The following is a 16,361-nucleotide window of genomic DNA, read 5'->3' on the forward strand; positions in this document are numbered from 1 at the left end:
CATTCCGGCACCCAGTTTGTTATCAAATAAAGTCAACGTTCTCAGTAGTAGTAGCCAAGAGTACATAACCCAAGAGTGTGCAACTGCCTGCACAACCTCTATGCTGTGCTGCGACGGCAGAACTTCACATCACGTGACATGGTTCAAAAGGTTATGCTGGCAAACAGTGCAAAGTGACCACAAGAGAGTTGTTCCCAAAGCTGGGCTGCGTACAACCCAGTATCTATCATGCACTAGAGTGCACGGGTTCATCACGTGATGTGAAGTTCTGCCGTCGCAGACCCCATAGCTGGAGTTGCACACACTTGTTTATGTACTCTTGCTGGCGCCCAGTACTGATGCGGCCCTTGACGCCCTCAAAGTTGTACAAGTGCTAGTGTTTGCGCTTGCCGTATGAACCAATCCTTAGTGTCATTGATACCACACATGCTGTGACATGTGCACAATGTGTATTTTTTTATGGCACATATACATTTCAGATAGGCACCAAAATTTCCATGAAGTTGGACAGGTAAATTGAAACTGCTTTATGAATTTCCTATAAATTTGGTAAAGATGTTCCTTTGATTGATGAAAAAGTGGCTGCCAAGTTCCATGTTTCTGTTGCCACAAGTACATACCTTTTGAGTTGATTAAAGAAGCTATTCTTGTCAAAAACCGCGACCGGAAAAGAAGAAGAAAAAGTTTATACGGGGAGGTTCGAATCCGCGAAGGGCAACAAATAATAATATTTCATAATATTTCTACTCCAAACCTGCGCAGAAGGATGCTCAAAGGACTAGTTTTAAATTTAGGAACGAGCCACTAAAGGTTGCGAGAGAGCCACAAGTTATGAGAACTCGGAGGCTTTCTAACGTGTCTCTTCCAACAACAGGGCCTCGAATTTACTACGATGGACTTACTGAACACAGCATTCACTGGCTCACATGCACTAATGGGCCGTCCAAGGTTACCAGTAATATTTTCAAAACGAAATGTTTTCGTTTGTGGGTGGGTGGGTTTGATGGAGTTTCGTTTTGAAAATAATTATTGAATGCTGATGGAGAATGCCCAGTTACTTCTGGATGTCGAAAATTGACATCAATATTTTATTGGAATTCGTTTTACCTGCAGGGATGGTGGGTGGGTGGGTGGGGGCTGAAATATACTAAAACTTTTCGTTTTGTAAAAACAATCGGTAACCCCGGACGGCCCCTAACGACAGTTCACTTTTGTCCCAATGCAGTCCACAGGCTTCTAGCTCGTCTTGAATTCCTCAAAGGCGACTGGACCCGACGGTGTTTCCGCTCCTGTCTTGAAGGAATGCGCCAGGGAAATTGTAAAGACGCTATCTCAGCTCTTTGCTTCCAACATGGAGTTCTACCTGGAAAGGTCTTCCACAAGCGGCGTCAGATTCAGGTCATAAAGGGTGGGGGAGGGTGCATGAGATCAATTAGCGAAATGCCAAATTCCAAAATCTCATTTACTACATCTCAAAAGAACAGAACTACGCCAAAAAACGCCTTTTTACGATACATGCACAACATGACTTACAGCTTTTGTAATTTGGTTGTGGCGCTGAATAGCCCGGCAGGTAGGTGAAAAAGTTGATTGTCTTTCAAATCTCTGGGACAACAAAGTATAATTTTGATAGGATATTTATCACTTCCTGGAAGAACTTCGTATAACTCTATTTGGCGTCTCAGAGGAGAAAAACAACCTGTTACGAGTTATGACTAGGGGTTTATTATTTCTTATACAAAAGACACAAAGGCACACAATGAAAACCTTGGCAAATCAATTCCGTTGTGACTCAGAGTTTCATGGCTGAACCAATCATCAGACAACGATAATGGAATAGGAGGCAGCGCTGGTATATCTAAGTGGAGAGAGGTGTGATAATACGATAGCGAGAGGAGTAATCGCGTAATCGCGTGAAAATATTATCCTGTAAAAGAATAGGAATGTAAACGATATATCTGTGAAAACACAACCTTTAATGCTACTAACACAACCTGTGACTACAATAATCATGAGAACAACCCCAACAAATTTCTTGCAGTTTACTTTCGTAGCGTTTGCAACATTGTGTTCCTCAACACAACTTGCAGCTTTCTTCAAAAATATCCTCAACCTTGGTTCTGTCCTAGATCGTATATACATGCATTCATTGTATCGTTTCATCATTATGGAGCAGCTTATGCGAAGGCTAGCCAAGCTTGCTTGGCGATGCCAACGCGGAAAAGCCTATAATAATAATAATACGAAGTAGTGGTTGCGACTTCGGCGATGATTTGTAAGAAATGGTTTGCTCCCCACACCGGAGCTCGCGCTATTCCGCCGACTTTACTTGACACTTGACAGCAAACCATTTCTTACAAATCATCGCCGAAGTCGCAACCACTACTTCGTACTGTTGTGCCCAGCGCGGGCTTGCGACTAGTTGGTTTGGAGGTGACAGCGTTGCGAATGACCGAGGGTCCTCGACGTCTGTCTCACCGTCCAGGAGCGACACTGACTCACGCTGCTATCTGGTGTTCACGAGGTGTTTGTCGCGCTTGAAACGGAGCGTCTCTGTAAGTTTGCATCCCTGGTGATGTTTGTGCCTGGAGAGCACTATATAAGTGGTGCTCTTCAGGCACAATCTTCCTCAGCCTACTCAAGCTCAACTGATGAGGGGTGAATTCCCCGAAACACTGTGTATTGAGCAGGGAGTGGTGCTTTCTTGCAGGTTTGCCGAGTCGAAGGTTCGATGGACTTCTCGTGTGCTCTGGATGGCAGTCGTGAGTCAGTCAAGTGTCAAGTAAAGTCGGCGGAATAGCGCGAGCTCCGGTGTGGGGAGCAAACCATTTCTTAATAATAATAATAATAATAATTTGAAACTCGGATGTTGAGCCATAAATAAATGTAAAAGAGAAAAGGACATATGGATACGAGTTAAGAGTAACTCTCCATCACTGTAACATGATACTATATACAGTCAGAAAGTGCAATAACTAGGCACAAAACTGACAGAGTACTGAGACATTCGACGTCCTGACACCTAACTTCAACACATCTCCGTAGCGCTAACCGACAGCCTTCCAACTTGGAAGGTTCACGGTTATGGAAAGACCAAAGAGGGGAAGGCAAGCGCAACGAACACGAGCAAAAGCTACAGTCCCAACGGAACAAAGAATGTCGATTGTTACTGGACGATGACGAGAGACCAGTACGATATTTGACAAAGCGGTCTAACTACAATTCGAAGCAGCAAAGCAGCACACCACCCAACTTATAAATATCAAAGATAAGTAAAGAAAGGGAAGCTTTGCGAAAACGAATTGTACAAGCCGAAAGCCAAACTCCTACAGTACTCCTCATGCATGACATTGTGATGGACTAGTTGACTACAAAACAAGTTGTTTCACACGACGTACGTTTCGCCGTATGGTTCGTGACGGCTCATCAGGTGTGCAATTTGAAACTCGGATGTTGAGCCATAAATAAATGTAAAAGAGAAAAGGACATATGGATCCGAGTTAAGAGTAACTCTCCATCACTGTAACATGATACTATATACAGTCAGAAAGTGCAATAACTAGGCACAAAACTGACAGAGTACTGAGACATTCGACGTCCTGACACCTAACTTCAACACATCTCCGTAGCGCTAACCGACAGCCTTCCAACTTGGAAGGTTCACGGTTATGGAAAGACCAAAGAGGGGAAGGCAAGCGCAACGAACACGAGCAAAAGCTACAGTCCCAACGGAACAAAGAATGTCGATTGTTACTGGACGATGACGAGAGACCAGTACGATATTTGACAAAGCGGTCTAACTACAATTCGAAGCAGCAAAGCAGCACACCACCCAACTTGGGTGGGTCATAAATATCAAAGATAAGTAAAGAAAGGGAAGCTTTGCGAAAACGAATTGTACAAGCCGAAAGCCAAACTCCTACAGTACTCCTCATGCATGACATTGTGATGGACTAGTTGACTACAAAACAAGTTGTTTCACACGACGTACGTTTCGCCGTATGGTTCGTGACGGCTCATCAGGTGTGCAATTTGAAACTCGGATGTTGAGCCACAAATAAATGTAAAAGAGAAAAGGACATATGGATACGAGTTAAGAGTAACTCTCCATCACTGTAACATGATACTATATACAGTCAGAAAGTGCAATAACTAGGCACAAAACTGACAGAGTACTGAGACATTCGACGTCCTGACACCTAACTTCAACACATCTCCGTAGCGCTAACCGACAGCCTTCCAACTTGGAAGGTTCACGGTTATGGAAAGACCAAAGAGGGGAAGGCAAGCGCAACGAACACGAGCAAAAGCTACAGTCCCAACGGAACAAAGAATGTCGATTGTTACTGGACGATGACGAGAGACCAGTACGATATTTGACAAAGCGGTCTAACTACAATTCGAAGCAGCAAAGCAGCACACCACCCAACTTGGGTGGGTCATAAATATCAAAGATAAGTAAAGAAAGGGAAGCTTTGCGAAAACGAATTGTACAAGCCGAAAGCCAAACTCCTACAGTACTCCTCATGCATGACATTGTGATGGACTAGTTGACTTTGTCAAATATCGTACTGGTCTCTCGTCATCGTCCAGTAACAATCGACATTCTTTGTTCCGTTGGGACTGTAGCTTTTGCTCGTGTTCGTTGCGCTTGCCTTCCCCTCTTTGGTCTTTCCATAACCGTGAACCTTCCAAGTTGGAAGGCTGTCGGTTAGCGCTACGGAGATGTGTTGAAGTTAGGTGTCAGGACGTCGAATGTCTCAGTACTCTGTCAGTTTTGTGCCTAGTTATTGCACTTTCTGACTGTATATAGTATCATGTTACAGTGATGGAGAGTTACTCTTAACTCGTATCCATATGTCCTTTTCTCTTTTACAATAATAATAATAATAATAATAATAATAATAATAATAATAATAATAATAATTGTGGAAGAGAAAAGGACATATGGATACGAGTTAAGAGTAACTCTCCATCACTGTAACATGATACTATATACAGTCAGAAAGTGCAATAACTAGGCACAAAACTGACAGAGTACTGAAACATTCGACGTCCTGACACCTAGCTTCAACACATCTCCGTAGCGCTAACCGACAGCCTTCCAACTTGGAAGGTTCAAGGTTATGGAAAAGACCAAAGAGGGGAAGGGAGGTCCGAGTTTCAAATAATAATAATAATAATAATAATAATAATAATAATAATAATAATAATAATAATAATAATAATAATAATAATAATAATAATAATAATAATAATAATAATAATAATATTAACTGGTTTGAGGGAAAGAGACAAACGGGAAAAGTCTGAAGAAAAAATTGACTGTCACCACCAGGACTCGAACCAGGGACCCTCGCTTGTAGCCAGCGATGCTCTAACCACTGAGCTATGGTGTAGTCGTCATCCCAGCAGAGGCCCTTCAACATTTTCTTCAGACTTCGTAACTCACACTTCCTGTGAATCCACACAGGCGGGTGGGACGCAGCCCTCACTGTAACCCACACACTTCACGTACAAACTAGCAATAATAATAATAATAATAATAATAATAATAATAATAATAATAATAATAATAATAATAATAATAATAATAATAATAATAATAATAATAATAATAATAATAATAATAATAATAATAATAATAATAATAATAATAATAATAATAATAATAATAATAATAATAATAATAATAATAATAATAATAATAATAATAATAATAATAATAATAATAATAATAATAATAATAATAATAATAATAATAATAATAATAATAATAATAATAATAATAATAATAATAATAATAATAATAATAATAATAATAATAATAAAAATAATAAACACGTTCCTGCCTTGCATGCTGATGCACTTGGCGCTGCGGACATTGGATCTGGTGGTGTGTCGTGCACTGCGGAGGGCCCTTGCACAGACTGCAGAGCACAGACTAATCGTAGCTTATCTGCTTGCCTAGCTAATGCATGTAGTGCTGGTATCATTGACTCTAATGACAAACAGCTCGTGTGGGCGGTCAAGCATATCTGTGTATGTATCAAGGCTGCTGTGGTGGAAGACACTGGTAGGGTCCTTGGTGGGCTGGTAGCCAGTGTACAGCGTTTGGGTGTTGATGAGAGGCCAAAGCTTGCAGTCCCCAGGAAAATCCCATACCTCCGTCTTTCAGCTACTGTCGCAAAAATCAACTGTGGCATCCGTCAGCTGGTTGCTGCTAGTGAGTTTGACCTGTCCATAGAGTTCTTGAGTCATGTTGCGTATGCTGCTGCTGTTCTCACCCTACTGGTTTGTGGTATCCCGCCGGTTCCGGCAGCGCGCATGAGTCCGCCGCAGCCGGAGGTTCCGGGTTGGCAACGCCGGTTACAGCGAAAGGTTGACGCCCTTCGGAAGGATGTCTCTAGACTGACAAGCTACCTGGCATCTGACAACCCGCAGATGTACGAGCGCTACCCTGTGGGAACTCGGCACGCTGCTGCTTCACTTCTAGGAACAAAGAAATTGGAACTTCTGGCCCTTGCGGGTCGAATGCGCAGATACAAAGCTGATATGAAACGAAAGCAGGAGAATCAGTTATTTCGCTACAATGAACGTCAATTCTATCGTAACCTGTGTGCCAAGAAGGATAGTGACCCCGAGAACCGTCCATGTATGGATCAATTGGAGCAGTTCTGGAGAGACATTTGGTCTCACCCTTACCCTGTGCGTCGTCAGGCCTGGATCCAGCGTGAAGGCACGTACGCAGAGGCCATCCATGCCCAGGAATCTGCTGTCATTACTGCTGACCTTATGTCTGCTGCGACCTCCAAGATGCCACACTGGCGTGCTCCTGGTTGTGACCAGATCCCGCCATTCTGGATTAAAAAATTTACTGCTCTCCATCCAGCTCTACTTCGAAATTTCCAGCTGCTTCTGGATGGTGAGCTGGATGCCCCAGCATGGTTTTCACTGGGCCAGACGGTCATGATCCCAAAGAAAGGAGACCTAACCCAGCCGCAGAATTGGCGACCAATCACCTGTCTGCCAGCCATGTACAAGCTATTCACCTCCGTGATTGGTGAGTTGATGTGGATCCATATCCAGACCAATGACATTCTGGCCCATGAACAAACTGGCTGTACTCGTAACCGAGGAGGCTGCACTGACCAGCTGCTGATCAATGCTATGATTACCCAGGATGCTAGGCGTCATCACCGCACCTTGGCAATGGCTTGGTTGGATTTTAGGAAAGCGTTCGACAGCCTATCGCAGGAGTGGCTAGTCGAAGTCACACGCCTGTACAAATTCCACCCCAAGATCACTTCGCTCTTGTCTGTGCTCTCATCGCAGTGGCGTACCCGGCTGCGCTTGGGAGCTGACATGAGTGAGGCAATACCGATCCGGCGAGGCATTTTCCAAGGTGACTCGTTATCCCCTCTGCTCTTCTGTCTTGGATTGAATCCAATATCAGGTGAACTCAGCAGAAGTGGCTTTGGATATGCGTGCGGACTTCAGCGGACAACAACCGTATCCCACTTATGGTACATGGATGATGTGAAGCTGATGGCCGCAACCAGTAAGCAGCTTAACTCAATGATCAACATAGTATCGTGCGTTGGGAAATCCATTGGAATGGAGCTTTCTCCAGCAAAGTGTGCTAAGCTTGTGTGCCCACATGGTGCTGTTGATCCAGATCAGCCAGCAACTGTCACAGTAGATCAAGCCTCCAGCATTGCCTCCTTGGCGGACGGCTCCGTGTATGCCTACCTTGGCATAAGGGAGTGTTTTGGCATGGCGGAACAGTCTGTTAAGGTGGCCACCACCAAAGAGTTCAGGAGGCGCTTGCGGCTGGTGACCCACACATCTCTCAACGCCTGCAACCTCTCTCGTGCTATTAACTCTTATGTCATCCCAGTGCTGTCGTATGGCTTGTGTATTGTGCCATGGACGAAGGATGCTATTGCAACCTTCGACAGGAATGTCCGAAGTGCGCTCCGCGCAGTGGGAGCACACCACCCACGATCTTCCACCATCCGCTTTCACCTGCCGAGATCTGAGGGCGGCCGAGGGATTGTATCAGTTGAGCACCTGCTGGAGAGGAAATACATCCGCCTGTCTAGGTATCTCCAGGCGCACTCTGACCTGCCGCTGATTGCTGCGCTGCATGCTCATCATGAAAATCTTCCGCCTACAAAGTCGATCATCTCCCGGGCGGCCACGGCAATGGAGCACTTCAACATCCTGGACATCGGAGGTGCAACAACTGACGTTGTTAAGTCTGCTATCAGAACCTCCACCCAAGCTTCTCTGCGGCAGAAGCCCCTGCATGGTCGCTATTGGCAGAGGAGTGGCGGTGTATTGGACATGCCTCTCTCATTCAGCTTCTTAAAGTCTCCAACATTGCGTCCATCCACTGAGTCATCCGTATTTGCTGCTCAGGATCAGGTGGTTAATACCAGGAACTACCAAAGATCGGTTATTGGCGACACTTCCGTGGTGGACGTGTGCCGTTTGTGTGGAGGTCCGGGGGAGACTGTTGACCATATTTTGGCATGCTGCCCCGTGTTGGCACGGACGGCATACATTACTCGCCATAATCGTCTTGCCGCTATAGTCCACCGGGCACTCTGTCATCGCTACAGACTGGTATCTCCTGCTCCCCCTGGCCACTTGCCACACTACGTCGAGGATAGTGAAGGCCGTAAGTTAATGTGGGAAATGCCAATCCCTACAGATAGGATGGTTGGAGCAAATCGGCCGGATCTTGTGTGGGACGATGGCAAGTCAGTTCAACTTATTGATGTCAGTGTGCCACTGGACCATAGAGTAACACTAAAACATGCTGAAAAGAGAGCGAAGTACTTGCCCCTCGCAGTGGAAATTGGGCAGATTTGGCAGCGAGAGGCAGTGTCCGTAGTGCCCATCATAGTTGGTGCTCTTGGTGGCCTGACGAAGGAAGCGGCTACCTCAATTAAGCAGCTATGTGGAGAAGAGCGGCACCTTCATGAACTGCAGCAGGCTGCTATCCTTGGCTCGATGGCCATTCTAAGATCTGTTTTGGGTGCAGCATAGGGCTCTTCGCTGTCCCTGGTGGGCTTTTTATGCTCTGTATGTTATTGTATTCGTTTTAGTTTGTAATTGAAACACTGTGGTATTTCTGTGGGTATTCGTATTTGATCTTTCTGTGGGTGCGCATTGGAGGTTGTGCCCAGTGATGAGCTTTGCCGGCCTGAATTTTTCGCCAACTTCTGATGCTCCCCTTTCTGCAATACCTGTTGCCATGATACCTCTGGGCTTTAATGCCTGTGATGGTACCAATACCTGTTGCCATGATACCTCTGAGCTTTAATGCCTGTGATGGTACATGCGCCTTTCTCCCTTCCTCTCTCTCTACCTTATTTTTTCCATATATTATTCCGTGCTGCTTACCTTTGGCTATGATAAGTCCGGTGAGTTAGTGTAATACCTCCAATTTTTATTTTTATTTTCAATTTGGAGTGGAATAAAGACTCATAATAATAATAATAATAATAATAATAATAATAATAATAATAATAATAATAATAATAATAATAATAATAATAATAATAATAATAATAATAATAATAATAAAGCGGGATTCACAGAAGCATTTTTGCGATGCGACACGCGATGCGACGCGATCTGCGATGGATGCGTGCGATGCGAACTCGCGAAATACCATTCACAGAAGAAGTCAGCGATGCGACAAAGTTTTGCTGATTTGGGTACGTCACCAAGATATTCGCGCGGTTTGACACAACTTGTAAAAATTTATAGGCAACTCTTGCACCTTTGTACAACTTTGCTGTAGAAAAGGTCAAAATCGTACACCAAATCGCTTGTCGCATCGCATCGCATCGCAAAAGTTGAGCCAAGCTCAACTTCTGCGATGGCATGCGATGGCCCAGTTGCGGCAGTTGCGTGGGGTGCGACATGGCTGCGATTTGGGGTTTTCCCGGTTTCGCGTCTGTCGCATCGCGTGTCGCATCGCAAAAAAGCTTCTGTGAATCCCGCTTAATAATAATAATAATAATAATAATAGACGACTACACCATAGCTCAGTGGTTGGAGCAGCGCTGGCTACAAGCGAGGGTCCCTGGTTCGAGTCCTGGTGGTGACAGTCAATTTTTTCTTCAGACTTTTCCCGTTTGTCTCTTTCCCTCAAACCAGTTAATAATAATAATAATAATAATAATAATAATAATAATAATAATAATAATAATAACAATAATAATAATAATAATAATAATAATAATAATAATAATAAAAGTAGAAAGGAAAAGGACATAATTATGGAAACGAGTTAAGAGTAACTCTCCACCACTGTAACTAGATACTATATACAGTCAGAAAGTGCAACAACTAGGCACAAAACTGACAGAGTACTGAGACATTCGACGTCCTGACACCTAGCTTCAACACATCCCCGTAGCGCTAACCGACAGCCTTCCAACTTGGAAGGTTCAAGGTTATGGAAAGACCAAAGAGGGGAAGGCAAGCGCAACGAAAACGAGCACAAGCTACAGTCTCAACGGAACAAAGAATGTCGATTGTCACTGGACGATGACGAGACCAGTAGGCGATTTGACAAAGCGGTCTAACTACAATTCGAAGCAGCAAAGCAGCACACCACCCAACTTGGGTGGGTCAAAAATATCAAAGATAAGTTAAGAAGGGGGAAGCTTTGCGAGAACGAATTGTACAAGCCGAAGTCTAAACTCCTACAGTACTCCTCATGCATGACATTGTGATGGACTAGTTGACTACAAAACAAGCTAAAAAGCTTCCCCCTTCTTAACTTATCTTTGATATTTTTGACCCACCCAAGTTGGGTGGTGTGCTGCTTTGCTGCTTCGAATTGTAGTTAGACCGCTTTGTCAAATCGCCTACTGGTCTCGTCATCGTCCAGTGACAATCGACATTCTTTGTTCCGTTGAGACTGTAGCTTGTGCTCGTTTTCGTTGCGCTTGCCTTCCCCTCTTTGGTCTTTCCATAACCTTGAACCTTCCAAGTTGGAAGGCTGTCGGTTAGCGCTACGGGGATGTGTTGAAGCTAGGTGTCAGGACGTCGAATGTCTCAGTACTCTGTCAGTTTTGTGCCTAGTTGTTGCACTTTCTGACTGTATATAGTATCTAGTTACAGTGGTGGAGAGTTACTCTTAACTCGTTTCCATAATTATGTCCTTTTCCTTTCTACTTTTATTATTGGCTCAATACCCGAGTTTCAAATAATAATAATAATAATAATAATAATAATATTAACTGGTTTGAGGGAAAGAGACAAACGGGAAAATTCTGAAGAAAAAATCGACTGTCACCACCAGGACTCGAACCAGGGACCCTCGCTTGTAGCCAGCGATGCTCTAACCACTGAGCTATGGTGTAGTCGTCATCCCAGCAGAGACCGTTCAACATCTTCTTCAGACTTCGTAACTCACACTTCCTGTGAATCCACACAGGCGGGTGGGACGCAGCCCTCACTGTAACCCACACACTTCACGTACAAACTAGCACGCGGGGAGCCCCAAGTCATAACATATTAACTGGTTTGAGGGAAAGAGACAAACGGGAAAATTCTGAAGAAAAATAATAATAATAATAATAATAATAATAATAATAATAATAATAATAATAATTTTTTTTTTTTTTATGAAGTGCAAGCCTCTTTTACGGGCAAAAATTAACACAATGTATTAAAATGCAATACAACATACACTGGAGAAGAAATCAGGAAAATAAAATATGAGCTCAAAAATGGAACGAAAAATAGCAAATAGAATCAAAACTCACGATGGAATCAAACTCACGATGGAATCAAACTCATGATGGAAACTACAAAACCCAATGAGTTGGAAAACCAACCACAGAATTAGATATTGGGAATAGAGTCAGACACAACAACGACCGAAATCAGTACACCAAAAATCTGTCCTACAAAAAAACAAAGGAACAAGAAAAACAAGAAAGACGAAGTACAAAGAATCCCCAAAAAAGAGGGGAGAACGGGATGAAAGAGGACCGGAGAGCGGCAAACCCCAGGAGGACTTAGCGTCACGTAGTGGCGGGAATGCGGGCCTCCACAGAAACAGCATCCACATCCGCCGCCAGACCAGGTGCACGGAATGCACGGCGACTCCCACGAACCATCAGGACGGAGTCGCGGACAAGGCTGAAAGCCAGGTCCGTCCGCAGCTTTCCCATCACGAGGGGATAAGGCTGCGAGAGCTTGGTGGAGAGCTTCGTTCCGAGCAGCTTCAGGAACCGGGTGGCCTCCTTCGCCAGGGCACCAGCGGAAGACAGGACGATCGGGGTGAATGACGCGTGCTCAACTTCCCGGATCCGGGCACCGTATGCCGACTGCTTCTGACGCTCGTGCCATTGGAACACCTCAGCCAGCGGGCGAGATCGGTACGACTGTGCGTTGGGATAATAATAATAATAATAATAATAATAATAATAATAATAATAATAATAATAATAATAATAATAATAATAATAATAATAATAATAATAATAATAATAATAATTTCCTCTGAGACAAAAATGCGATAATACTCATAAAAAGGACACACTTCAGGCTCATTACAAACATCTTGAAAGTTTTTGTCTTCACAAGTATACTTTCAAGCCTTCTCATCAGGTGAAATACAGGCAAGAGAAAAGGAACAGGAACAGTGGATTAAATACACGGATGTGTCCACCGCACATGCTGATTGTTCTGATGTTAGTTCTGATAAGTATGAGTCGTCCATTGCTAGTCATTTGTTTGAGCATCCTGATTGTCGTGCTGTGTATTCGGATGATTGTTTTTCGATTGTGTCACGTGTACGCAGTGCTAGATTGCTGAATGTTTTGGAAGCTGTATACATCCACACAAGGAAACCCAACCTTTGCAAACAGAAACAAATCAAATTCACACTTAGGCTGTTAGGTAGGTCGTCAAAACCTCGTTAGTTACATGTATGTCCAGTGGTTGTCTCTTGTTGTCGCACTACATGTCGCGCTTATTGAGTTTTCTCGCATTTGCACCTTTGTGTCATTATTGCAATTTTCGCTGTTTACTTTAGCTATCTTCTTTCTTTCTTTCTTTCTTTTTGCGCTGTTTTACCACCTTCTTACTGTATTTAATCCACTGTTCCTGTTCCTTTTCTCTTGCCTGTATTTCACCTGATGAGAAGGCTTGAAAGTATACTTGTGAAGACAAAAACTTTCAAGATGTTTGTAATGAGCCTGAAGTGTGTCCTTTTTATGAGTAATAATAATAATAATAATAATAATAATAATAATAATAATAATAATAATAATAATAATAATAATAATAATAATAATAATAATAATAATAATAATAATAATAATAATAATAATAATAATAATAATAATAATAATAATAATAATAATAATAATAATAATAATAATAATAATAATAATAATAATAATAATAATAATAATTGTAAAATAGAAAAGGACATATGGATACGAGTTTAGAGTAACTCTCCATCACTGTAACATGATACTATATACAGTCAGAAAGTGCAATAACTCGGCACAAAACTGACAGAGTACTGAGACATTCGACGTCCTGACACCTAACTTTAACACATCTCCGTAGCGAAACGGCGAAACGTACGTCGTGTGAAACAACTTGTTTTGTAGTCAACTAGTCCATCACAATGTCATGCATGAGGAGTACTGTAGGAGTTTGGCTTTCGGCTTGTACAATTCGTTTTCGCAAAGCTTCCCTTTCTTTACTTATCTTTGATATTTATGACCCACCCAAGTTGGGTGGTGTGCTGCTTTGCTGCTTCGAATTGTAGTTAGACCGCTTTGTCAAATATCGTACTGGTCTCGTCATCGTCTAGTAACAATCGACATTCTTTGTTCCGTTGGGACTGTAGCTTTTGCTCGTTTTCGTTGCGCTTGCCTTCCCCTCTTTGGTCTTTTCCATAACCTTGAACCTTCCAAGTTGGAAGGCTGTCGGTTAGCGCTACGGAGATGTGTTAAAGTTAGGTGTCAGGACGTCGAATGTCTCAGTACTCTGTCAGTTTTGTGCCGAGTTATTGCACTTTCTGACTGTATATAGTATCATGTTACAGTGATGGAGAGTTACTCTAAACTCGTATCCATATGTCCTTTTCTATTTTACATTTATTTATGGCTCAACATCCGAGTTTCAAATAATAATAATAATAATAATAATAATAATAATAATAATAATAATAAAAATAATAATAATAATAATAATAATAATAATATTAACTGGTTTGAGGGAAAGAGACAAACGGGAAAAGTCTGAAGAAAAAATTGACTGTCACCACCAGGACACGAACCAGGGACCCTCACTTGTAGCCAGCGATGCTCTAACCACTGAGCTATGGTGTAGTCGTCATTCCAGCAGAGACCGTTCAACGTTTTCTTCAGACTTCGTAATAATAATAATAATAATAATAATAATAATAATACTGCCAACGACTGCCTGGAAGAACACACCCGCCGTGATCGACTGGTTCGAGGGGCTGGAGGAAAAGCAAAACTGCGTTTCTGTATGTTTAGATGTCGTGCAGTTCTACCCGTCTATCTCGGAGGAACTATTATTAACGTCGTTGGAGTTTGCCAGAGGTTTCACGTCGGTGTCTTCGGAGGACCAGGAAACAATCCTCCATGCACGGAAATCCCTGCTATTCGGCCTCGGGAAAGAGTGGATGAAGAAGGGAAGCGGAGTATTCGATGTGACGATGGGATGCTATGACAGTGCTGAAGTCTGTGAGTTGGTCGGTACGCTGGCCCTTGCCAAACTATCCGAGGTGTACAACGGCAGTGACATTGGACTCTACCGCGACGATGGGCTGGCAGTATTCCGGAACGTATCGGGACCAGAAGTGGACAGGATCAGAAAGGACATGACCAAAGTTTTCAACAGCCTAGGACGAAAAATTACCATCCAGGCAAACCTGACATCAGTCGACTTCCTAGACATCACGCTGGACCTACGCACTGGCAAATACCGTCCATATCGGAAGCCCAACGACCGGCCACTGTATGTCCATCACAAATCCAACCACCCACCGATCATCATCCAGAACTTGCCCTCTTCCATCAGCCGATGACTAACGGACATATCAACGGATCAAGAGACATTCCAGGACGCATCTCAAATGTACAACAATGCGCTCAGAGACAGCGGGTACAATGAGACCGTCCAGTTCTTGGAGGAACGGAAGAGTGGGAAAAGGAAGAGACAAAGGAAGAGACACCGGAATATCACATGGTTTAACCCAACGTTCAGTAAGAATGTGTCCACGAACATTGGTCAGCGATTCCTGCAACTCGTCAGCAAGCACTTCCACAAAGGATGCAAATTATACAAGATATTTAACCGGAACACGCTAAAGTTCAGTTACGGCTGCATGCCAAATGTCGCCACCATCATCAAGCAACACAACAATAGTATCCTCCGCAGGGACCACCAGAATAAGACTAAGGATAAGAGAACCTGCAACTGCCATGTCAAAACTGATTGCCCCTTGGAAGGAAATTGTCTAGCATCGAGCATTGTGTACAGGGCACATGTAACCGGCAGCGATATGAAGGAGTACACTGGATTAACGGAAGGGACCATCAAGACACGATTCAATGGTCAGCAACATACTATTCGCCACAAGAAGCACGAGACCTCAAAGAGACTGTCCAGACACATCTGGAGACTGAAGGATGAAAACAAACCTTACAGTATCAGGTGGTCCGTTGTGAGGAGAGCCGCACCATACTCTAACATCTCGAAGCGCTGCAACCTGTGTCTGGCCGAGAAGCTAGAGATTGCCTGGACCGACAAGACCCGCTCCCTCAACAAGAGGTCAGAGCTTGTGTCCAAGTGTCGTCATGAAAACAAGTTCTACCTTTGCAAATTTGCCCGCAAGGTCAAGTGAATCTAGCTGGCAGTCCCGCTGCCTAGTGTGCATGTGTGTGTGTGTGTGTGTGTGTGTGTGTGTGTGTGTGTGTGTGTGTGTGTGTGTGTGTGTGTGTGTGAGTGTGCGCGCGCATGTGTGTGTGTGTGTGTGTGTGTGTGTGTGTGTGTGTGTGTGTGAGTGTGCGCGTGCATGTGTGAGTGTGTGTGTGTTTGTGTGCATGCGTGGGAAAGAGAGCGTGCATATGTGAGTGTGTTTGTGTGCACGCGTGAGAAAGAGAGTGCGTGTGGGTTATTGGATAAGTGCGGGTGCAAGTATGTGTGCGGCAGGTGTGAGAATGAAAGGATGAGTATTGTGGCCGTGTGTGTGTGTGTGCGTGTGTATGTGTGTGTGAGAGAGAGAGAGAATGTTTGTGTGAGATTTGGAGAATGTGTGTGTGTCTGAGAGAGATATA

General features: G+C 43.6%; 1 protein-coding gene across 1 annotated transcript in view; it reads right to left on the minus strand.

Annotated features, from left to right (window-relative positions):
• LOC135821646 (leucine-rich repeat-containing protein 15-like) overlaps positions 1-16,361 on the minus strand; it is a 101,235-nt gene that overhangs the window by 33,092 nt on the left and 51,782 nt on the right. Inside the window, exon 10 of the mRNA XM_065334645.1 lies at positions 1,534-1,605. Coding sequence (XP_065190717.1) covers positions 1,534-1,605 — 72 coding nt within the window. The remainder of the gene's footprint in view (positions 1-1,533; positions 1,606-16,361) is intronic.

Source organism: Sycon ciliatum, chromosome 7 (assembly GCF_964019385.1).
Source record: "Sycon ciliatum chromosome 7, ocSycCili1.1, whole genome shotgun sequence".
NCBI classification, from domain to species: Eukaryota; Metazoa; Porifera; class Calcarea; order Leucosolenida; family Sycettidae; genus Sycon; species Sycon ciliatum.